At 35.1% G+C, this 26,863-nt stretch overlaps 1 protein-coding gene across 1 annotated transcript in view; it reads left to right on the top strand.

The window, feature by feature from the left end:
• Positions 1 to 26,863, top strand: part of LOC145684723 (mannan endo-1,4-beta-mannosidase-like) — a 54,762-nt gene that overhangs the window by 23,194 nt on the left and 4,705 nt on the right. The window contains exons 5-6 of the mRNA XM_081757096.1: positions 17,514 to 17,638; positions 19,956 to 20,075. Coding sequence (XP_081613222.1) covers positions 17,514 to 17,638; positions 19,956 to 20,075 — 245 coding nt within the window. The remainder of the gene's footprint in view (positions 1 to 17,513; positions 17,639 to 19,955; positions 20,076 to 26,863) is intronic.

The following is a 26,863-nucleotide window of genomic DNA, read 5'->3' as shown; positions in this document are numbered from 1 at the left end:
AGATTCTACTTACTTCTACCTGGCTCATTGTTCACAGCTTCTAAACATGTTCGTCCATAAACGGGGTTCGTATACGATGGGGTTGACAAGCATCCACATGGGCAGGTAGTACAAACCCTGTTTCACACACGCGCGAAGAATTGCTGCAAACATTCTAAATGACGGTTGGCGTCTGTAAGGAAAACACTCCTGATGGAGTCGTTCTGTGCCCACCCATTGCCATCTGCACGACCGTACTTGAATAGCATGTCGGACATTTAAAGATGTAGGTAACGCACCATGTTTTAGTCAAGCACTGCCACTTGTCCTATTCAACACTGGAAGCACAATGACCTGTATTGCAGCGGCTTGAACACAAGTGCTACCAATGTGTGAACCGAGCAATTATTGAACATTAGCGCATTTTCTAGACTACCATCTCTAAGCTTATTGATTTTCGATATCTACCACTTCGAGCTTATTGTTCCCATGCTTTTGCCCCTCGCTAACTCTGCCAATATGCTATATGTTCATAGGGCCTCTTTTGCTTATCTTGATGTCAGATATCACCTCCTGACGTTCGTTGCATTAATTAAATTAATTATATAATGCTTTCTTTCGCCGCTATAACCAGCCGAAAATTTATCGGACAAATTCAAAGACAGCCATAATTCGAGAACAAAATATTGGATTGAAGTCGGGTGAAACAAAATGTTTATCATTTTTAGTCATAGATTCCATTAATGAGAAATCGGAGGTGGTGTAGGTGCAGTGCAAAGATGACCCCCAAGGAAACTGGAGAATTCGTCGGGCATTTTATTAAAAGTTGACTGAGGAAAATAAGCGACAATCAGGTGCAATGTTTAAATAAACAAAAATCATTGTTCATCGTTCAACTTACAACCTTGTTAGAAGTCGTTAAGAAGCAGACATGCATATTTTTAATTTACTTTGTTTCAGAACAGAATATTCTCGGAGGAAAAACTATCCCTCTGAAAGAAAACAAATAGAAAAGAAAGAAAGAAGCATGTATGATGCGTGGGATTTTGCTGCGTTTGGAGGTGTAATTATTAAAATGCATTGGTTTACATGCAATCTTGAATTTATCTCTTCCCGTTTTTTTTAAAATTTATTCGTGATTTTGAAAAAAAAAATCTATTTGCTTACATTCTTGAAATAATGCACTATTGAACTTTCTATTTTATGACATTTTTACCTTCATTATTATTTATCTTTCTCTCTCTTAATTTTGAAGTTCCTCTAGTTTGTCATTTTTATTAAAATGAGTGTCTTAAATGGGGAAGACGAGGTTCAAAATTTATGCCACAAATTAATAGCCGCTTCTCTTCGCGGTACCCTTCTATTTCTGAAGTCCTAATATGTTTGTGATGCTCTGATTTATGAAAAAAAAAATATATTAACAATTCGTAACAACGGTAGACAGAGGAGGGCAAGCGCCTGCCTCCAATGACGACGCCTGCTCCCTAAACATATTGCATTGTAAGGTAGATCAAGCAGAAAACTATTATTTTCTGTATACAAAAATTTGCTGCCCCTCTTCCCCAATTTCTCTGCTCTCCATTTGTCCCCACCAAGATACTAAAGTTGGTGTTGCAAGTCCTAAGGATGCATTACTGACTTTCTGTACGTTTCACTGCATGTTTTACAGGTTAAGAAATAGTTTTGTGGCCCAAGAAAGCAGTCTATAAATCTTAGAATATTTATTGATAGGCATGTGGCCAGAACATTAAGACGGAGGTGGGGAAGGGGGAGATCATTTTCGAGGAGCTGACTTCAGTTCACTTTATATTCATACAAATGTAGTTACAACATCTGGATGGTTCATGAGGGCTGAGCCCCTTTGATCATTTCCTACTACAGGCCTGAGTGATTACTACGTAATTTTTACAGAACTTATCTTTAAACGCCTGCTCAATGCTGTGCATTGTAACGGGAAATACGCTAATACGAAGGGTGACAAGTGAATATCCTCACATAGACTAAATCTTATCGATATGAATTGAAGTTATCTGTAGCATTCCTCGAAATAGTATCTTGTCACTACAATATGTATTTGTCATCTGGCTATAAGCTTCTTTACTTCAGCATTGAAGAATTCTATTCTCACGTCCCTCCACCATTAGAAAACTGTCTGAATCATTTAGTTATCCATGATACGACTAATAGTGCTTAAAACAGTGAAACCTGTCTTTAGCGGAATCGAGCGGGACTCGCAAAAACTTCCGTTAAAGTCAAGTTCCTGCTTAATAGAGGTAGACCTTTGCTTGAAAGTAATACAATTTAGTTTCATGTCATTTAATTATGAAAGGTAGTTTAGCAACCCATTCATTAAATGTTTCACTATTTACATAACAAAATTAAGCACAAAGGAAGTTAAAAAAAAAAACTACCTGATGGCTTTTGTGGAAACTTTCTAACCATCCATCAGATGCTTTCAAATCTGTTTTACCCAGTTTTTTAGCTACTGTTTTAGCGTATTCCTTTAATATAGGGCCCGAGATACGGTGACACTCACAAACCACTCCCACACTATATCATTGCTGACCTGGTTTTCAGTTTTCTTAAGTTCTCTTCATTTTTACCTTACTGAAGTCTTCTCACTGTTTCAAAATTTTCATTCATTTCTTTAGAATCTCATACATCTGAGTTTTACCGACATTGAACACATCTTCATGATTTGTTATACATTCAACTATCTCGTTCATTATCATGAATCACTTTTACACTGGTGTTAAGATCAAGCATAACCCATGTTTTACAAGCCATAATGACTGCTCCCAAACTAATGCAAAAATCTAAAGGCACGTTGTCACGCTAGAAGAACTTGTAGCTGTCATAAAAAAAATCTTGAAACCCGATCTTTCTATTTACTGTTTAGATGTTGCAACTTCCTGGAAGCAAGAAAAGTATCTCCACCCACGCAGTACTGCACTCTAATGGACAAACAGTGAACCTCCTCATTAAAAACGTGTATTTTGGCACTGTAACGCCCCCTTCCACCTAGCCTCGTCTAATCGAATTCACATGGAGAGTTTACAACAAAAAAAAACCATAATTAAACAAACTGTCAATATGAACTCAGATCACAAAGCCTGGCAGAGAGGGCTTGGGAGAGGAGAATCGAGCAGTTTCGCGTAATCAACTATGCTAGTATTAGCTGGAATTGCAGATCCAATATTTCTAGTTGGAAAAGGAAACACACTAAACATAAACTTAAAGAACATGTACAACAGTGTTTCAAGTTTTAAGATAACAACTTTATTTCCAAAATAAGGAGGTGTATATGAACTAAAACGTTTGAATAGCTTATATACACTCGTTTGAAATGTGCAATATACAACTATTCTAATAATAATTATCTGATAATTTAAGTTAATTATATCTCAAAAAAATTTCAATTAAAACTTTACTAGTTGATTCCTATCTTCTTTAAATTTAATTTCAATTATATTTCAAACAGTATCTCCAATCAATAATTACTAATTCTCTTCAAAACTTGACTTTAACAGTTAATAATCTCTCGACGACTTTTACGACCATTAACTACTCATTGATAAATTTCAAACATGAATAATATTTCTGAACTAAAATCTTACAATATTTTTAGATCTTAATTAATTAATTTATCAAATTAATAGCAGTCAAATTAATATCTGAATCAAAATCTTAACTTTCAAGCTTATGACAACTTTCGAGAAAAAATTTATATATTTCTTTCGAGAAAATAATATCTAAATACGCTCTCCTTCTGACATATGGCTAACAGCTGAAAAAGAAATACTTAATTTAAACGAAATATTGGATCCGCAGGTGGTTTATATCTTGTTTCAACGATTAAGGTCAAAGTAGAAAGAATAATCGCCACAATTTCTGGGAGGAAAAATAACTACTGTTGGAAGGCAAAGGTTCGCGAAGTTTAAACCCTTTGGAAACAAACTATCAACGACCCCACAATCCACAGTTTTGACAAACACAATTACTATAAGTAAATATAATATTATTAACTCACCAGGTGTCGGAAAACTCAATGGTTTACCTATTTCCTTTTTTCCTCTCGTTTGGTATTTGGCCTCTTTGACTAACTGTTGACTATGCACGTACGCAATTCTTGCTCTGTGCCAGAAATTATACTATCACGTTGTTACAGAGGATAAATTCCAGGACAAATCTTTAGGATTGCCAGAATAAGCAGGTATCCAAACTAGCAATCTCTACGGACTCTACTAAGAAATGTCCCACACTACAAGAATTCTCTCTCCTTAATAAATTTCTTTTTTTTTTTAAAAAAAAGAAATATTTCAGAGAGATTAATAAGTAATGAAACAGGACCGAAATGCACAATGAATTCACTCACCAAATAGAACTGAATAGAGCGAATTGAGGGTTCACTTTGCATGCACACTTTCCCTCTCTGACTCTATAACAAGCACAAAAATAGGCTATTTCCTTGCCAACTTCTTTCACTAACACTGTGAACTTGTTCAACACATCGTGATATTTAACTTCGCTTAACTCGCAAAGAACAAATAGTAGCAAAAGATTTTCTGGCACGGAACTTAGACTTGCCCACGTATATTCACTCACAAACATGTCCTACTTAACACAAAGCAAAGCAAGAACACGTAACCACTAAACAACTCCATCCTCTCTGGGATAAAGTAGGGAACAAGATAACGGGTCCCTGAGTCACCGAGCCAGGTAGAGTTGGAGGGAAAAGCCACGCCCACCGAACAAACACGCGCAAAACCTTTTTTTCCCTCAAGTTGTCATAGCATATAGATTCTCAGTCAATTCCTCCTTACATCATTCCTATCAAACTTTTTATATACTTTTTTCTTTCTCCTATTTTTCTAAAATGAATACTTTTTACAAAGAGAAAAAGATAGTTTTTAAATACTGAAACTGATAAACAATAGGAGTCTTAATAGACAATATATTGCTCAATGTACAATTTCCTTCATGTAACCATCCATTCTTCTTCTTCCCAGATCCAGAAGGATGGTGCGTTACATCCGCCACGCCTTAGAATAAAAAAAAATATACAAAGCTATATTTTTTTTGCAGGAAATCTACAAAATAGAAAAACAAACTATTAGTCCAATAACATATTTACAAATATAATAAATTAAATACCTATAAATAATTCTTTGAATGCAAATCATTCATTTAATAATTAAATCAACAAATTACTATTTACAATCTATTTACAAAGTTTAGAGATCTTTAGGTGCATTTAGTATTATCAAAAATTTTTCTAATTCCATGGCCATGGTAATTAAATGCGAATAAGTTAATAGATTAACAATATCAAAACTATATACAAATATACAAGATCCAATAACAATAATAAAAATATATGACTAATAGTTGTAAATATTCAATAATCCTTATCACAAAGGAATTAATTTCATTTCTCTTCCATTTCTATTATTAATTCAAAACTCTAGGTTCTCTATATACTTTTAGTTCCGAGACATGACTTCTACGGAATGAATTTAAATTATTGTCTTCATCCGATACTAGTACTGTACTTGGGGTCAGGAAACGACGGACTACAAAAGGACCGAGCCATTTGTCACTAAGAGACTTTGCTATTTTATCTTTAAGAGATGACTTTACATGGGATCGAATAAGAACCTTATCTCCTAATCCAAAGGATACTTCCCTTCTCCTCTGAGCCATTAATTTCTTTCTTTTATTCCACGATTTCTCCATATTCTGCATGGCATTTAGCCAGAGCTCTTGGGTTGATTTACCCCCAATATCAGACTCTGAGATGTTCCATCGGTTCTCCAAAGGTGTGTTGGTCGGACGTCCAAAAAATATCTCGATTGGAGACATCTTCAATCCAGAATGCTCACTAATATTCAGTGTGTATTGCAAATCGGGAATAAGATTAGACCACTGATTTTGCTTATCTGCAAAATAAGCTCGAATTGACCCCTTCAAGGTCTTGATAAATCGCTCAGAAATATTTCCTTCAGGATGATATGGACTAAGCTTAATATGATTTATGCCAAGTCCAAACATAAACTTTCTGAAATGCTCAGATACAAAAACTGAAGCATTGTCAGTAGATATTGCTTCAGGAAATCCCAACCTACTAAACATATACATTAGCTTTTCGGTAATTGATGCTGAAGTTAAAGTTCTTAGCTTCTCCAACACCACAAACCTACTAGCGTTATCAACTCCAATGAGTATATACTTAAAGCCTTTAGAGGTTGGCAAAATTCCAATGATGTCAATCATCCAATGTGATCCTATTCTCTTATTGTATTCAGAGATTAGGTGTCCCATTTTCTTTTTATTTTCCTCCTTTGACAACTGACATCGATGGCAACATCGAACAAACTCCGTTACTTCTTGCTTCATATTTTCCCAAGTGAATCTCTTATATAGCTTCTTCAAGGTCCGATAAATGCCAGAATGGCCGCCAACCAGTTTATCATTATGATAATATTCGATTAGCACTTTTCTTAGATTCTTGGGAATAACAATCTTGTAAGGGTTGTTTACCGAGTTCGTCTTTTTCATTAGTATGCTCTTATTCAGGATATAGCCTGAAACTAACTCACCCTTTTCGATCTTCCGAATAATATCTCTTAATTCAGAGTCTTCTCTCTGCAGCTCATCGATCGGTTCTTTTATCAAAGGAAGTCTCCACATATGCGCTAACCTTAGATTCTCATTAAAGGCAGCTAATCCCATAGGCCCATCAATAATGCGGAATTCAAAGGGATCGTAAACCCTTGTCAATGTGTCTGCTACTAAATTCTCGGAAGACCTAACGTGCTTTATTTGAAAATCAAATTGACAAAGGGTTTCCACTAATGGTCCGTATTTCATAAGTCTCTTTGAATTGCTGAGAATCCAAGTCAAAGCCTTATTGTCCGTTAGTACGTCGAATTCCTTTACCAAGTAATGCCGGAACCGAGCAATCGTTTTTACCAAGCTAATGAACTCGATTTCATAAATGCTGCGGTGTTTGTCAGCTTCCGACAGTTTCTTACTGAAGAACGCAACGGGTTGGTACTCCCCCTTGCTGTTCTCCTGCTGCAAACACCCAGCGATACTCTTCCCTGAGCCATCCACGTTTACTATAAAACGTTTATTGAGGTCAGGAGTTTTTAACACAACATTCTCCACCAATAATTTCTTCAAGCTGTCAAGAATCTTTTGATGTTCCAGATTCCATTCAAATTTTCTATTGACAGACTTGAGTTCACTTAAAGGTCCCATGAGTTCTTGCATTTCGGGCGCGAACTTAGAATAATAACTAAACAACCCGAGAATTTTCATCAGACCTCTACGATTCCTTGGTGGAGGAATATTTTGGATTGCTGATACCCGTTTCGGATCAATCTCCATTTGGTCCCCTGATATTACATAACCTAGGTAATTAATCTTATTATAGAAAAACAAACACTTATCAGGTGAGACCGTTACATTATATTTTCTAAATATATCGAAAACCTTTCTAATTGTTTCCTTATGTTCCTTTACAGTATCTGAAAATATCAATACATCGTCGAAATACGTTTTTACACCCTCCTTTTCCAAGTCTCCTAACAGTTTTTTCATTACACGAGTTAATAGGTTACTCCCAGTTTTAATTCCAACTGGCACTCGTGTATAACGATATAATCCCTTTGGAGTAACTATTGTAGTAATGTCTCTTGAGTTATCGTCTAGTTTAATCTGATTGTACGCACGCCGTAAGTCAATGCGTGAATACAGCATCTTCCCCGACAACCCTGTCAGACATTCCTCCAAGTTTGGAGCAGGAAAAGGATCATTAACTATTAATGAATTAGCCTTAACGTAATTTCCGACAATTCTAAATGTATTATTTTTATTCTTAACAAGGAAGCAACTACTAGCGTAGTTGGAATGGTCTACTTCCTCTAATATACCCTGTTCAACCAACTCTCGAATCTGTTCGTCAAAAATCTTTTCCTTTCCCTTCGGGATTGGAAATGGATTTTGTTTAAATGGTTTGTCTTCTAATAAATAAATATGACCGGTGAAATCTTTGATGCATCCAACTCGTTCAGTGATAACATCTGCATAATCTTTATTAATCGAATCTATGAATGAATTAACATCCTGATTGCGATACTTCCAGTTTTCATCATCTGATTTTTCCCCTTGTGTGTTCGATGGGTTTTTTACCTGTGGAGATCGTTTACATTTGGTTTCTCCCTGGTGAGAATCTTTATTGATATATTTTTTATTTCTATTGACAAGTTTATGGAAGTTTTCTGCCTGTTCAATATCCACATCTGATGCTTCAGATGAACTGCGATGATGTCCAGTCCGTACCTTCGAATCAGAAGGAATTTCCTTATTGGATTCATTAACCTTGGATTCCTGACTCTCGTCCCTATTCACCAGATCTGCACTCTTCTTCTTAATCCTCCTCTTTCTTGACTTCTTAGAAGAAATCTTTTTCAAACAACCCGAAGATTTATCCATTTCTTCACTTCTTCCATCAACTTCCTTGCTCTTCTTCATGGCTATTTGATCTTCCTTTTCATCTTGCTTAGTTTGAACTAAATCTCTACCATTAACATCAGTCGAGATCATAGCCATGTCGACACATGTTGTTCTACCAGGTGTTTCCTCTGTATGAGTGGTTGGAAATCTTCCTAGTTCAAATCCTTCACCATTCACGCTAGGAGATCTTGATGTATCACTAACTGCATTTGCTGGAGTTCCCTTGGTGTTGGAAACCCTCAACAAATCGCACTCAATCCAATTCTTCATCTCAATTAATTGTGATGAATTAGGAACTTCAATCGTAAGTAATCGATCTTCTAAGTTATTCAGTTCAAGTTCGCATTGAATTCCCCTATCACAATATCCCGAAGAATTGTAATCCGATCTAATAAAAATCGAAGAAACACTCGGTGAAGTCTGATTTACTGATTTCTTTTTCGCTGGTCTTCTTATAAATTGTCGCTGTTCTTGAGGATCTACAGATCTGAATCCACTTTTAAACACGTTCTTCTGAAATGTTAGACGAACTCTCTTTCTTCCTCCGTTCAAAACTAAACTATGATTCTCATAGTCCAAAACAGCAGATGTAGATCTAAGGAAAAGCATTCCTAACAAACACTCACATGGTAGCTGTTCCACAACTCGAAAATTCACCACTTGGAAATATCCGGATAAGTTAACATTCAACGTAATCTCTTCTCCCGTGGAGAAATGTAAACCCGAAGGGGCATTCACCGTTTTTTCTTCCACAGTACGTATATGTTGTTCGGCACCACTGCGACGAACTAACGATCTAGTAACAAGATTAAAACTAGACCCTCCGTCTACACAGACACTTGTTAATATATTATTAATCTTGCCAATAACGAAGGTCGCTACTAATCCATCCATCTCCGAAGGAATTTTCTGGTTTACTGTCTTTTCCATAACTTTTGAACGATCTCTATTGTTATTAAATTTCGAGAATCCTGAAGGTATCGAAACCTCGGAATTTTCATTCATTCGATTCGATTTTACATAATTATTTGAAAAATTCTTATATTTCTGATTATTGTCACTGACTTTCAACTTATTAGAAAGAACCATTTGATTTTTACTTTTGACTCCCATCGCTCTATTATACTCAATTTGTTCTCGAGTACTCATTATAAATCTTTCGGCTATGTCTAATAGTTCTAAACGGCTATTAGGAAAATAATTTCCTAGCATCCTATTCCTTTGGTTTGGGTTCATTCCCATTAATATTATTCTAACTAATTCACATTCTTCCATATTTAATCCTAATACATTCATTGAAATAGTTACAGATTTCACATATTCATTCATGAGTTCCGATAATTTCTGCTTTCTATAAATTCTGTCACTCACTAATGAATGAACAGTTGTAGGAGTAATAAATCTAGATAGTAAGTTATTTTTAAACACATTCCAATCTAAATGATCATTCAATGCCGAAGTAACTATTCTTAAAACAACCCCATTACATTTTGGAATTAAAACTGATAGTATCATGTTAAATGAATAGCTGCTCTCCATGAGTATTTCTTCAATTTTGAACAATATTTCGAAAATTTGCAAGCTATCACTACCATTCACGTTTTTAAGATTCATAAATCTATTCTCCAAATAAATTATAGATCTAGAATGGGTATACTTCAACATTAATTTATGTTCATAATTAGCTTCTGAATGATGATCATCTAAATTTACATGAGATTGCACGCCCCTATCAATATTTCTACCGTCTAGATTTCTCATACTTGGACCAAAGTTAGAATTGCCAGCATGCATATTATTTATTCCCACTCTAGGAGTAGAACTGAGAATATTCGAAACTCTATTATAGTAATTACCTAAATTTAAGTATCTATTTCGAAATCTATTTTCATTGGAAGAATTTAAATCAGGAGGAGAAGTCCCCATCTCTCTTCTTATAGGCGGTTCATTAAAAGTAACCCCATGTTCTGGTCTAGAAATATTCAAGCTAGGAGGATTAGCTATCCTACTAAAACTGTAATTCTCCGCTGAACTATTAACTGAAAAATTCAAATTATTCCTATCTGGAGTAGGAAAAAACCTAACACCCGAATTAGTATGCATCGGCGGCGTTAAACTCATACTCACAGAACCGAAATTAGAATTTAAACTCGGATGCCCAGTTGCATCAATAGTAACAAATTCTGAGTCTGGCATGTCAATGCTGATATAATCACGTTCGCTTTGAATGTTATCCATAGTATAAAAATAAACAAAGCAAAACAGCACAATATATAAATAATACTTATAAATAGTCATACACAGATACTAAATTACTACTACTACTAGGAACACAAACTAGAAATTGATACGAAAAACCTTGGAAGAGATCTGAAATTATTCATAAACAACAATAATGTTCGACCAATCAATGATCCTCAAATTCAAAAAAACAAAACGGAGTGGCGATATATTTTTATCAATATTCGGAAAAATTATCCTCAAAATTTCAAAATTTATATTCATAAACAATTTAGAATTCAATTTCATTCAAATTATCTAGGTTAAATACAATTATCAACTCTAAGTAGAATGATAATGTTGGAGGAAAATGAGAAATTTGAAAATTTAACTACACAAATTTGAAAGTCTTACCCAATAATCATCAAATGATTTATAAATATTCATAAATTTTACCAAAAATTCAAAAAAATTATTTTAGTGGAATTAAAATGTAGGAGGAAAAGACTATCTCTCTTTTTAATAGGACAAAATTCTTCCAAAAATTCAATTCCAAATAAATATACTTAATAATCATTACATTTATCAAAGTCCTAACAATATTATAAACTTTTTTGTAGAATAAGAATGTTGGAGGAAAGTATCAACTAACAGCTTAAAAATGTGAAAATCTACTAACAAATTTAATTTAAAGCAGACAATACTCCAACACATTCACAATCTTATTCTTTAAATTCAATATTAAATTCCAGTGGAATGAAAACGTTGGAGGAATCTGAAAATTCAACTAAGTTTTTACAAGAATACTAATGGTAAAGATAAATTACCAAATATAATTTTAGGATATTCTACTTCAATAATATTTCCTTTTCTTTTTACTTTGTAACTCTTAGTGGAATGAAAATGTATAAGATATCCTAAGTATAACACAAACATAAACTTACTCTCTTAAAGATCTAGATATGAGATCTTAAAATCCGTTATCTTGTTCCCTACTGAAATTGTAACGCCCCCTTCCACCTAGCCTCGTCTAATCGAATTCACATGGAGAGTTTACAACAAAAAAAAACCATAATTAAACAAACTGTCAATATGAACTCAGATCACAAAGCCTGGCAGAGAGGGCTTGGGAGAGGAGAATCGAGCAGTTTCGCGTAATCAACTATGCTAGTATTAGCTGGAATTGCAGATCCAATATTTCTAGTTGGAAAAGGAAACACACTAAACATAAACTTAAAGAACATGTACAACAGTGTTTCAAGTTTTAAGATAACAACTTTATTTCCAAAATAAGGAGGTGTATATGAACTAAAACGTTTGAATAGCTTATATACACTCGTTTGAAATGTGCAATATACAACTATTCTAATAATAATTATCTGATAATTTAAGTTAATTATATCTCAAAAAAATTTCAATTAAAACTTTACTAGTTGATTCCTATCTTCTTTAAATTTAATTTCAATTATATTTCAAACAGTATCTCCAATCAATAATTACTAATTCTCTTCAAAACTTGACTTTAACAGTTAATAATCTCTCGACGACTTTTACGACCATTAACTACTCATTGATAAATTTCAAACATGAATAATATTTCTGAACTAAAATCTTACAATATTTTTAGATCTTAATTAATTAATTTATCAAATTAATAGCAGTCAAATTAATATCTGAATCAAAATCTTAACTTTCAAGCTTATGACAACTTTCGAGAAAAAATTTATATATTTCTTTCGAGAAAATAATATCTAAATACGCTCTCCTTCTGACATATGGCTAACAGCTGAAAAAGAAATACTTAATTTAAACGAAATATTGGATCCGCAGGTGGTTTATATCTTGTTTCAACGATTAAGGTCAAAGTAGAAAGAATAATCGCCACAATTTCTGGGAGGAAAAATAACTACTGTTGGAAGGCAAAGGTTCGCGAAGTTTAAACCCTTTGGAAACAAACTATCAACGACCCCACAATCCACAGTTTTGACAAACACAATTACTATAAGTAAATATAATATTATTAACTCACCAGGTGTCGGAAAACTCAATGGTTTACCTATTTCCTTTTTTCCTCTCGTTTGGTATTTGGCCTCTTTGACTAACTGTTGACTATGCACGTACGCAATTCTTGCTCTGTGCCAGAAATTATACTATCACGTTGTTACAGAGGATAAATTCCAGGACAAATCTTTAGGATTGCCAGAATAAGCAGGTATCCAAACTAGCAATCTCTACGGACTCTACTAAGAAATGTCCCACACTACAAGAATTCTCTCTCCTTAATAAATTTCTTTTTTTTTTTAAAAAAAAAGAAATATTTCAGAGAGATTAATAAGTAATGAAACAGGACCGAAATGCACAATGAATTCACTCACCAAATAGAACTGAATAGAGCGAATTGAGGGTTCACTTTGCATGCACACTTTCCCTCTCTGACTCTATAACAAGCACAAAAATAGGCTATTTCCTTGCCAACTTCTTTCACTAACACTGTGAACTTGTTCAACACATCGTGATATTTAACTTCGCTTAACTCGCAAAGAACAAATAGTAGCAAAAGATTTTCTGGCACGGAACTTAGACTTGCCCACGTATATTCACTCACAAACATGTCCTACTTAACACAAAGCAAAGCAAGAACACGTAACCACTAAACAACTCCATCCTCTCTGGGATAAAGTAGGGAACAAGATAACGGGTCCCTGAGTCACCGAGCCAGGTAGAGTTGGAGGGAAAAGCCACGCCCACCGAACAAACACGCGCAAAACCTTTTTTTCCCTCAAGTTGTCATAGCATATAGATTCTCAGTCAATTCCTCCTTACATCATTCCTATCAAACTTTTTATATACTTTTTTCTTTCTCCTATTTTTCTAAAATGAATACTTTTTACAAAGAGAAAAAGATAGTTTTTAAATACTGAAACTGATAAACAATAGGAGTCTTAATAGACAATATATTGCTCAATGTACAATTTCCTTCATGTAACCATCCATTCTTCTTCTTCCCAGATCCAGAAGGATGGTGCGTTACAGCACACTTCCCCTCCCTGTCCAGAAGAATCCGTTGTTTCGGAAGCGCGAAAATGGTTTTCTCCTTTATGTCAGCGGGAGGGTGATAGCAGGTAGCAAGCAAGACGTCCCAGAAAGTTACACATGGTTCAACTTCTTGCAAAATGAAAAAAAAATGTTGTGTGTCCCTTTCAAGACTATGTTTACATGGTGAAATATGGTAGGGTTTCAAGATCTTTTTTATGACAGCTACAAGTTCTTGTAGCATGACAAGGCCCTTTAAGTTTAGAGATGTTTTGCTAAAAGTCGGGTTGCAAGCAGGGGCGTCATTTAGGGGTCAGGGAGGGTCATTTGCCTCTCCCTCCTGAGTTTGAGATTTATATAGATTTTATCAATAGAATAGTAGTAAGACAGTGAAAAACGCGAAATTTTACTTATATCAAGGGGTCTTGTCCCCCCCCCCAAGCCAAATCTGAAATGACGCTACTGGTTGCAAGGTGATTGACAAAGCATAAATCCGAGGGTTGAGAAGTCAAGGACAATAAACAGAAAATTACTGTACATTTCTGAGTATTGGTTTCAAAGGTTTGTCAATGAACTTGTTTCATTCAGTCTGGTATGTTTGTGTTTATGAGATTTCAGAAAACTACCTGCAGAGAGCAAGGGTGAAGAAAAAAAGGACCCAGGTGAGGGGGTATCAGAAAACGCAAATGAGAAACAATGACATAGTTCTCTCAAATGTTCTGCACATGAGTTTTTGCTTCAGGCCAAGATGCATTTTGTTCAAAACGGTATACCCTGTCGCGCGGTGTACTTCAGGATGCAGAAAAAATTTTCCTGAAGTTCTTAAAGTTCTCTGCACCCTTCACTGCTTGTCTTCACGACACGTGAAAGAAATTATGATTTCTGTTTTGTTGCTCCAATTCCTTTCTTACAGAAACTTGTTTTGTCAGTTTTCTCTTCATTTTTATGGGTTGTAGCTAGTTGCTACACAAACGGAACAGAAGTATGCCTACAAAGAAGAGTGACAGCTGACATGCTCCGTAGGGCAAGCCGAAAATTATGGAGGTGAATATGAGTTGTAATTAACCAAAAAACACGAAGATTTTATCGCAGACATTATAATGTATATGTTTACCCTCTCAGAGGATGTCTAAAAGTTTCTAAATGCTGTTGTCCGGAACACATAACTTTTCGTTAAAGGTTTATTTTGCTTTCCGTTGTCCGCATAACACAGTTTCCGCTTAATAAAGGGACTTTTACACGTTTTTTATTCCACAATTCATGGAACCGTGAAGTATTTCCGTTTAAGACAGTTTTCCGTTTAATAAAGTGTCCGTTGAAGGCAGGTTTTACTATACTAGTAAATCCAATCTCCTAGATATCTTTGCACGCAATTCATTGAATATGCATTTTGTTAGATGTAACCTAGAACAGTAAGTTTCAGCCTTTTGAACACTAGGATACCCTTTTCGCTAGATCCATACGACCCCTTCTTCTTTATAAGAAATGTATTAAAAACCATCTTAAAGTCAATCCACCGACAATGTCTGCGATCTCTGGGGGGACGCGGCCCATCAGTTGAGAATAACTGACCTAAAAATGCACTTACCATTTTCGGGCGAAGAAAACTGCGAGTTCTACACTCTGAGCGTCAGTACTTTTGCACATTGGTTTATCACATATAGTATTTACTTGGCCGACACATCTATCGAAATCATAGTTCAATGGCAAAGATATACTGGTAGAACGGTTATTTCTGGTATGATAGGTTCCATATCAGACCATGAAAATTTGTGGTAGACAACACCATCTCTGTGAATTTTCTCGGAGATTTTTCGTTTTTTCAGGGAATTTTCGTTTTCTCCTACACTCTTATTCCACAGCCTATTTCATCTGTTTCCATTACCCAAAAAGACGTAATAATGAGACTTCAAAAACTTCGTTTAACTTTAGTTCTTCCGCCGAGAATTCAATCTGTACTGACCCGGAATGTACTTGAACCTGAACCCACAAAGTGGGAGTGATGTATATATATTTCCTGAAAGCTTGGGTCAAGGTAAGATCAAAACCGGTTACCAAAATTGGGGAGGTCTCATGCATTCCATTTGGGGGCAGCACTTTACTCATTTTTATTAAAATCTTTAAGAATGTCTATAAAGTCCATTGCAATCCCTAAAAATCTGAAACGGTGAAACAGATATGAAAACAGAAAAACATGTCTCATCATTTCAAAAGTACAACGTATCAATGTAAAATAAATTGTCCCAGGGTCCCAGATGGGGTCCAACTCAAAACTTTTAAATGGAAAGGGGGTCAACTTCCATATCGTTGGTGTTAAATGAAAGAAGATAAATCAAATCTCGACTCTCAATGATAAGTCTGTGCAAAATAGCGGTGGGTTAAAACATCAACACAATCTTCATTCAGAAGTCTATGCCCACTCCTATTAATTTGAAACGGTGAGACAGGTGTAAAAGAAACAAACAATAAAACAACTAGAATGTTTCAACACGATTGTGTTGACATTTTGACCCACCACTATTTTGTACAGATTTATCATCAAGAGTCGAGACTTGTTTCATCGTTCCCTTCACATCAGCTTTCATACGATACTCAACTTGAACCCCTTTCCCATTTCAACATTTTGAGTTCGACCCCGTCTGGGACCCTGCGAGGGAACATGGAACATTTTTTACTTTGAATCATTATACTTTTGAAATAATAACATATCCGTATTTTTGATTTTACATCTATCCTACCGTTTCAGTTTAAAGCGAGTGGCCATAGATTTTGTAATGAAGATTGTGTTGATATTTTGACCCACCACTATTTTGCACAGGCTTATCGTAGAGAGTCAAGGCTTGATTTATCTTCTTTCATTTAATACCAACTTTCATACGATATGCAAGTTACCCCCTTTCCATTTAAAAATTTTAGTTGGACCCCGTCTGGGACCCTGCTGGGGACCCTGGGACAGTTTATTTTACTTTGATACGTTGTACTTTTGAAATGATGAAAGACATGTTTTTTTCTGTTTTCATATCTGTCTCACCGTTTTAGATTTTTCGGGGTTGCAACGGACTTTATAGACACATTTAAATATTTTAATAAAAATGAGTAAAGTTCTGCTCCCAAGCGGAATGCATGAGACCTCCACAATTTTGGTAACCGGTTTTGATCTTACCTTGACCCAAGCTTTCAGGAAATATATACATCAGTCCCACTTTGTGGGTTCAGGTTCAGGTACATCCCTGACAAAATAGATAAATCAAACATGTATATCTGATTCTTTCGAAATCTAACAGTGTTCTAACTTTACAAATGTATATACAATTATTTTGTACAATGAAATATTGTATATAATTGTTATTTATTTTCCTCCTTTAACTTTTAATAAAATACTCTACGGATTCTCCAGTTTCTTTGGTGGTCACTCAAGCCCCAATTGTGCATAAATTGAACCTGCGAAAAAAATAACACTCCACTTTACCCAACTTCAATCCGACATTTTTTCTCTGATTGTGGCTGTTTTAGCATTTTCCCGACAAACTTTCGTTTGGTAATATCGCCAAAAGGAGATATTTAGATCGACAAATTAGGTATACTATTTATCTTGAAATGACCTTGTAATAATTAAACTAATATATTAAAAGAAGCGCTGATGCATATACATAAGGAACAAATTGATTGCAGTGTTCTTTCCTTCAAATTGATTTAAATATACCTTCTCAAAAAAATTAATAATAATTTTCTCTCTCTTTGCCCTCTTTTTTTATTTGTAGAGAATTACTTCAGTGATCACTGTTTGACCAGTGTTGGTGGCAGAAGCCTAGGAAAACTGGATTTCTATACAGTTCACACTTATCCTGATTACAGTGGCCATTTTCCAGGCGTTGGGGCATTTAATGTAAGTTTTTGTTTTTCTAAAGTAATAACCGTGATAAAACAAACCTTAGTAATTGATATTTTGTAACTAAAAAGAAGTAATTGAGATCGTAGTTAGCAAAAGTCTTATCCGTGGGGAAATTTAGAATGGGAAGTGTTGCCAAAATATTTATCAAAGCCAAGAAAAGAAAGAACAAATAGCTGAAAATGTTAGTTGTGGCTTTGAAATAAATTTACAATTCTGAAATGAAATTAAGCAATTAAAGCCTAAGCATAGGTGTAGCTCAGGAGCGTAATTTAGGGGGTAGAGAAGGGAAATTGCCCCCTGAGTTTGAGATTTATACAGGGTGTTTCAAAACAACACCGACAACGTTTGGGAGATGATTCCTGACACCAAGATAAGACAGAAAGTATAGACCAACCTGGGTGCACAAATGCTTCCTTTCGGAGTTATAGGCTGCCGAAAACTTAAAAAATGAACTTTAATGGTACATAGCTCCAATACTATGGGACCTACCATGGTCGGGTCAAGACTTCAGTTAGGAACTAATATGTGCCCAATGCAAAAATCCATGTTTCATAATCCTAAAGTACTGATGAAATATTATTTATAGAGTGAGTTTGGCTACGGGCATATAATACTCACCAACTACCTCTATCAAAATTGTTGCGGAAGTACTCTAGGATTAATTATTAATATGTATAAATAAATCCCAAAGTAAAGTCCATATAGCAAAATTTTTGTCCACGAGCTTTCACGTCAAGGATGGCCTGAAACAAGGAGATGCGTTGTCGCCATTATTATTCAACTTTGTTCTGGAATACGCTATAAATAAAATCAAAGATAACAGCCAGGCCTAGAGTTGAATGGGGTTCACCAGGCTATGGTATATGCTGATAATGTACATTTAATAGGGGACGATAGAAGAACAATAGAAAGAAATGCAGAGGTCTTATTAAACGCTTGCAGGAACATGGGCTTAGAAGTAAATGCATAGAAAACTAAATACATGCAAGTTCGTCGGGATCGTAATACGGCAAATTATAGATACGTTAAAATATCGAATAATACTTTGATAAAGTGGATACTTTCAAATATCTTAGATCAATATTAACAGACGAAAACCATATTCACGAAGAAATTAAATGTCGACTAAAAGCATGGAATTCGTGTTATTATTCATTTCAAAATTTCTTGTCGTCGCGAATTCTGTCGAGGAATTTGAAGCTTAAATATATATAAAACGATAATCATGCCTGTTGTTCTGTATGGTTGCGAAACATGGTCGCTTACTCTGAGAGAAGAACGTAGTCTGAAAGTATTTGAGAACAAGATCCTGAGACGAATATTCGGACCCAAGAGGAACGGGAATGGGGAATGGCGGAAACTTCATAACGAGGAACTACATAATTTATACGGTTTACCAAACATTGTTAGGATCATCAAGTCTAGGAGGCTCAGGTGGGCAGGTCATGTAGCCAGGATGGAAGAAAGTAGGAACGCTTTCAAAATCTTAAATGAAAGACCAACCGGAAAACAACCATTAGGAAAACCTAGGCGCAGATGGGAGAACAATATTAAGATGGATCTCGCAGAAATAGGAATACAAAGTAGAAACTAGATTCAATTGGCTAAGGATAGAAGTCAGTAGAGAGCTTTTGTGAACGCGGCATTGAACTTCCGGATTCCATAGGCCATAGAGTTAGTTAGTTAGTTAAATGTTATAGTGAACGAGTGGGTGAACTTGAATTTCCTTTGTGCACACCTATATGAAAATTTGACACGTATGTGGAAAGTTCTGCTTATTTAATTATCTTAGTGTAAATCTACAAATGAAAAGTTCTGTTTTCCCATTGTGCACACCCATGTGAAAAGTCTGGCTACATCTATATGACTAAATAAAATTTTATCCAAAATTGACAAACTTTATTTTTTTGTCTTCCAAATTAACTTATACAATTACATTTGGAACGCATGTGCAGAACACAACAAGGTAGGAATATTTTCATTCTTTCATTTTTTAACCTATTCAAGCATCTACTGTCCTTTCCCACACATCTTTGTTAAACTTTTTGATACTAATATTTTCGTTTTTAAAACGGAAATTATTGTCTAGGTATTTTAATATACATAATTCAAAACTCTTATACCGTAATAAAATAATAACGTTGTATATAGTAGTAATAATGGGCTCATAATGATTTCGGAGTTAACAAAATTGTTATATAGAAGATCAAAACTTTCCTTCTCATATTGTGAAAGTATTCTTCGATATTTACACATGACTATCGTTAGAAAGAAATACATAATAAGTTAATATTGGTATTTCAATTTATAGGTGAAAGCTTCTGACTTTGGTCTAGATAAACCTTTAGTAATTGGAGAATTTGCCAGCGTGTGTGCCGAAGGGAGGAAGGTTAATGACCTATTGGATTATGCATATTACAACGGTTACCAGGTATGAACATTTCACATCACATTGTTTACATTTAATTGGTAAAGATAGGTAATGGCGATCCCATATTTTGTATTCACTTAGAGATTTAAAAAGTACGATTTTAATTCGTTTTTTCATGAACCAAAGTTGTGAACTATCATTGAAAATTAAACAAAGGACTCCGATTTGAATAACTAAGTGCTTATTTTATTATTTATTGTTGAGAATGACTTTATTATTGACATACATTAATTTCCGAAAATACAGCTTTTGATCAACTTAGCCGCAGAATGTTTTGAAAGTCGACCTCTAAAGACGAAAATGAAATGAAATGAAATCTTTGAGTTTTACATCCCACGGCTATGTCGATTAGGCTAAAGGAGACGGTGATGATGAGGAATGAATGAAATGGTGGAATGAAGAAAGTGGGAGGAAACGGGAGAACCCCGAGAAAACTCACGCACCTCTAAAAACGATATCAATTTTCGAAAACACTGGAGCGGAAACGTTGGCGTGATGAATCATGTTATTGACAGGTGGATCGTGTGAAAATGCAGGAAACCTGCAGAATGATTAATCCGATAAACGGCATCGTGTGAAATTGCTCGATAATAGGCACCGTGTAAAAAAGCACGAAATCTTTATCGAATGTACGACGAACTTACATACCAAAAATTAGCACTATGCTTTTATATCGTTGTTTTTTCTTAAGTATGAATAAAATTCGCTTCGCAAGGTCAGTTGGTGACCTGACGACAGTAATTAACTCAGGCTGCAAACAATGGCCATTTACGTAAAGGTATTATACAACATAAAATTACTGTTACAACTGCCTTCGTATGTAATTTTGAATCAGTGTTATTCAGCACTCGAAAATGCGATAAGTAATTAAGTACATTCTAAGAGAAAAAATATAGAGCTAGATTTATTCTATAAGAAAATAAAGAGCACAGATGAAGAATAAGATCAAATCTTTATGCTACATCAATCACTTGTCTGCTAAATAAATACAATTTTGTTAGGAAAGTGTACAATGTAAGTCGAGTTACGAAGTTTAGAGACATCCGGACCTGATAGAACCCCGCGTGGGTACGCCCCTGATAGTTTCTAATCTGTTTCTCAAAAATATTTATTTACGTTTCATAGTTTTGAATCTAGGACTTACTTTAAAAAACTTACTTCTTATACTTTAACTAGTCAGGAAGTACATACTTCTTCTTGACCAATGTTTTTATGATCATTTGATGAATTAGATAAAGAGTTTTTAAGCACTAAATACTACAATTAGTCTATCTCCATTTTTCTGCTGTTGGTTCATCATGTAAATGTATGAAGTAAAATTATGTCGGAAGGTGTACAAATTATACACGTAAACCTACATAATGTTAAAATAATAGAGAAGTAGTGGCCCCCGTATATCTAGTCGAGTCACCAACATTTTTCCCGATTCTGATTACCTGAGAGAGGCAACATGACATTAGGCCCCGCCCAGGTGGAAAATTTTAAAGTAACCGCCCCCAGGTCACGTGGTATGACGTCATGAGTCACCCTGTGCGGAAAACCCCTAACTCTGGATTTTGAAATTCGTTCCCTTTTACGGGTAAGATGACTGCTTTGATACCTTGATTTTGATTGGCTGATAGATGTCACGTGATCTTAGGTCCTGGGATATTTGAAATTTGTTCTCTTTTATGGGAAGGATGAGTGCTTTGGAACCACGATTCTGAATTGCTGATTGGCTGATAGAGGTCACATGATCTTAGACCCGTCACACGGTGAACAGGTTACATGGTATAACGTTATGAATCACCTTTGTGGGGAAATTCCTCACTCTTTTATGGTGAGGATTTTTAAAAATTCGTTTCATTTTAAGGTTATCCTCTTTGATGAGTGCTTTAGTGCCTCGATTTTCTGATTGGTTGATAGAAGTCACGTGATCTTAGCTAAGCCCATGTGGGAAATTCAAATTTTTGATCACGTGGTATAGCATCATAAGTTAACATTGCGGGGAAATTTATCAATCTGAATTTTAGAATTACATTCCCTTTTATGGTTATCCTTTTTTGATGGTGTACTGAAGCCCACCTTATGTGTTTTTGTGTGGAGATTGAGTACAAAATCTTGTCCTGAATTAGTGTGTCTCTGAAATAATACATTTATTCTCTAACAATGGTGAAAGAGGGGTCCATCCTTGTCGCTTGCAGATTAACTAAAGAGATGGTGCTTTGCTTAAATCTGAATGGTTCATTCTTGTAAATCCTACAAAACATTGTTGTGAGTTTGAGGGATTTTTAAACGCTCAGCGTTTTGTTGCTCAGTAAGCGCTTCATTGATGGAAACTGTTGCCAGATTTTTCTTATATAACTGCTCCGATTCTTTTTGAAACGGTTGCGCAGTGCAAGAATTTTGAGAAACCAATATTTTTCAAACAAAATTTTCCAAACCAAAAAAATTAAAAATTTAAAAAATATTTTCGAGCAAAAAATATCTGAAACAAAAAATTAAAAAAAAAATCGAACTTAATTTTCAAATCAAAATTTTCGAACAAAAAAATTGAAAAAAAATTTTTCGAACTAAATTTTCAAACCAAAACTTTTCGAACCACAAAAATTCAGAACAAAAATTTTTCGAACTAAATTTTTAAACTAAAATTTTCCGAACAAAAAAATTGAAAAATATAAAATTTTCGAACCAAAAAATTGAAGCAACAAATTTCAAAAAAAATTTCGAACTAAATTTTCAAACCAAAATTTTTCGAACTAAAAAAATTGAAACAAAAAATTTCAAAAAATTTTTTCGAACTAAATTTTCAAACCAAAATTTTTCGAATTAAAAAATTTGAAACTAAAGAGGATTTCAAAACAATAATTTTTCGAACCATGAAAATTGAAAAAATTCAAAAGAAATTTTTCGAACTAAATTTTCAAACAAAAATAATCGACTAAACTTATTTTTAAAAACAAAAGTTTCGAAGTAAAAGATTTAAATCACATTAAAAATTTTCAACTTAAACGTTTTTTTCGAACTAAACTTTTAAAATTTGTGAACTAAAAAATTTAAAACCAAATTTTGGACTAAAAAATCTTAAATCAATATTCTTCATTAATTTTTCGAACGAAATGTTTTCAAACTAATCATTTAAACCAAATCTTGGAAAACGTTTCCACCTCAAACTCTCAAACCAAATTTTCAAGATTAACATTATTTGAGAACGAGTGTTCGGGGTTTCAAGAAATAATAAAATATTTTTTTCAACTTGTATTTTAGCAATAGGTATTTCCTCTTCTCACACATTTCTATTAACATGATAAGTTTTGAATCTAGGTCAATGAATACACTGAACGTGTCATCCTCGAATCTTGGAGATGCATTCTGTAAAGAAAAAGAAGGAATATACTACTTCTGAATTTCTTTTTTCCTGAAAAATAAAAATGAGTAAATTTTGATAACAGAGAAATAATACTCGTTAAAGATGGATATATACCACTCTTTGGTCAGTTTCCTCTTCCTCCTCGCGGTGCGAGATGACTGCATTTTCTTCTGTTGATGGTAGTGTTGCTGCTTTATGAACTCCTCTGGGTACAAGATGATTGCATTTTTTCTTGGTGTTGCTGCTTTATGATCAGGGGAAAAGGAAATGAAAAATAATGTTACAATGGTGGCATCATTGGGTATCATTGGGTACCCGTACGGAACCGTATCGTACGAATTGAGATCTCTAAATCGACGTTTTGTATACTGGATGCTGTAAATTTTTTGTTCTTTGCGAGTGACAATGGTATGATCTTTGGTCATGCAAATTTTATGACGGATAGTAATGGTGACTTGTCCATGATATTGATTCGAAATAATTTATTTTAAGGTTTTGAAATTTAAATGTTCTGCACCGTAGTTTAAGGTAAATCCTCTAATCTTGCATATGTAGCTGGTGAGGTTGGTGTCTGGATTATATATTTCTAAACTGTAGTTTTTCGGCCCTCCACTAACAAATGTCCTGATGTAGGCTCGTTGTCCATAAGAATCTATCTCATCTGAAGAACATCCCAAATACGTGGAAGGTTAATGGTTGGCTCCCCGGTTTTTCTGTAAATATCACAGAATCAGTGTCGAAATATAAAACACGTTCCTGCAACATTTCCAAGTACTTGTGCAAATCCAGACGTGCCTGACATGTTGTAAACACTCCTAAAACGACATTGGTGTTTCGATTTTGAACAGGAACATGTTCATTGTACTCCCAGAACGCATACAACATGGTATCGTTGATGGGTACAATTTGATGGAGTTCGATGTCGGGGGAAGTTAGTTTTTCATAAAATTCTTTCCGACGATCAATAATCGTGGTCTGGCTAAAGTTTGTACGTTGGGATAGCTTGCCCCATAGAGAATTTAGATAAAGCTTAGGTAAACTTCTTCGTGCAGGATTATTTTCAATTTTGGCCGGGTCCAAAGCAATACCTTCACGCTCTAGGACGGTTTGTATAAATTTCGTTTTCTCTTCTTCCTTGACACATGAACTTGGCCATCCAGAAACTTCCATTTTCGAGTTTAAAAACGTGTTGATGTATTCCGTGAACAAACCACCTGTTTTCGTGATGGGGACATATTGTTCAATGTCATAATCCCAAATTTCAAAAATTTCCACTGGTTGATATCCTAATTCTATTGTTTTTTGTAGTATGATACGTAAGTTCCAGTGAGGCATCGCTCCTGATCGTTGTGCGTACACGTTGCTGTAGGTTCTGGGGTCATTTCTTCAGCACAAGCAGCGCACAGTGGAAACAGTAATTTCTTGTTGCATCGATATGGGAGGAGACCATGATAAAGGTGGCGACTTGGCAATATCGTCATTTTGATCAGACCATTGAGTTTATTTATTGGTGGTATATTTTCATCACCCTGTAGAAAGTATAGGATGTCCTACAAGGTATCTAACGCACTTATGATGAACGGATACAAAGAAACAATATCGAGATATCTGATTTTTTCTCCAGCTTTTTCGTCTACTTGATGGTACAATTTCACACAATTGGTTCTGCCTCCAAAAAAGCAATCTCTTGGATTCAAGGGGCTGCATTTCATGTATGGGTGATTCTTGAGATACATCGTCATTGCTGGATTTTGTTTCAAGAACTGTTTAAATTGAAACTTCCACATTTCATGTACAATGTATTCCAATTCGCGCAGTCTTGCATTTTTTCGTTGCGTTCGTTCATAACGGAATTCCATGGTGTCTTCTGGATTGCCGTAAATGGGTTGGTTACGGCATGTAGTTACACACACTTTACAGCCATGATAAAATCACCCGGCATACTCATAGACGTGCTCTTCTAAAGTCTCTGGATCATGGTAGTAGCCATTAACACGGAATCCCGCAATAAACACTTCTTTTGTCGAGCCGCATGTAAGATTTGTTTTCCTTCGGTTTTTTCAATGTAGGGCAGCCATTGCATTGCAGCGATCGATTGGGTACGTCTCCATCGATATCCATGTGCCGGTAGAATTCCAATGGTATTGGGCTTGAGGAAATTCCGGCGGAATACTAAATTGGAAGCGCTCGCAATCGTTATCGTCTCCAAGAAGGGATTCACTTTGTTTTCTGCTTCAAATGACGTCATAAACGAAACACATGCTTGTCGCAGTACATTAACGTCTTGAATGCAATAGTTGATAATTTCCTTCTGGATTTGGAACGTGTCATTACGATGGTTGTTGTACCACTGCATGAACTTGTTCCTCTCTTCAATGGACATTTCATTTGCACCATAATACTTCGTTTCAGAAAGTGGTCCAATATACAATTGATTTTTCTTGGTGCTGAAGAAATGAGGGAAGTAGCCTTTGGTTGCAGGTAAATTGAATGTTTCGACAATTTGCTTAATGCCATAGGCAGGAAATTCAAAGAGTCAATGAACGTTAGATTTTTTTACTTAAACTTAGTATCTTGGTCCCATTTAATTTGACGGCAGGTCTCCATTGGCATTGCTCTACCATAGTCTTTAGAATAAAATGCTCATCGTAGCCTGTCGAATTGTGTGCGAGGCAGGAAATCCTATTTATGTTGGGACGACGTTCCCGCAAGTACTGGAGAAAATTATAAATTGGTTCCTCTCCTTGAAAAATATGCTGTCGCTGACCACACGTACTCCAAGACTGCTGGATATTGTCATTTTCAACATACATAACATAGTTGTGCAACCAATAAATTCGGAACATGTACAAACATGTTATCATCAATGTTCTTGTCCTGCACGGATTCTATATCGTAGGAAATCAATAAGACTTTCTTTGCATGCATGAGTGAAGGTACACCAGGTTTCAAGCATTGGCGATCAGGAAGCATGAAACATTGATGCGATCCTGGAACAATCTTACAAACTTTACAAAAGATCTCATTGCAGTCATGAATGCGTTGTCCAGTATGCACAAAAGAATATACTCTGTAACATCTAGTGCATTGCTTAACCATTTTACATACAGGTTCCCCTTGATGATATACAACATTACGATGATCATTAAAGCATTCTTCGCCATAAAATTGACAATTGCAGTCGCTGCACAGCATCAGCGTTTGATTCTTGTCACATACAGGTCTTTGTAAACATTTCGAAGACGTTACAGGACAATTTTTCACATGTCTGTTACGATGATCATACTTTAAATGGCACGCTTCACAGTAGAACTTGGTTGCAAAACAAGCCGTTAAAGACTGGATGATTTCAAAATGCCCAAAGAAACAAATTAAATTTATGGGGGTGCGATTTTCATCGTTGGGTCCCTCGTACATGATGTCACGGCCTGAGAAACTA

This window comes from Thermobia domestica, chromosome 5, assembly GCF_964235325.1.
Source record: "Thermobia domestica chromosome 5, izTheDome1.hap1.1, whole genome shotgun sequence".
Taxonomy (NCBI): domain Eukaryota; kingdom Metazoa; phylum Arthropoda; class Insecta; order Zygentoma; family Lepismatidae; genus Thermobia; species Thermobia domestica.
This window is presented reverse-complemented; position numbering and strand designations above follow the sequence as displayed.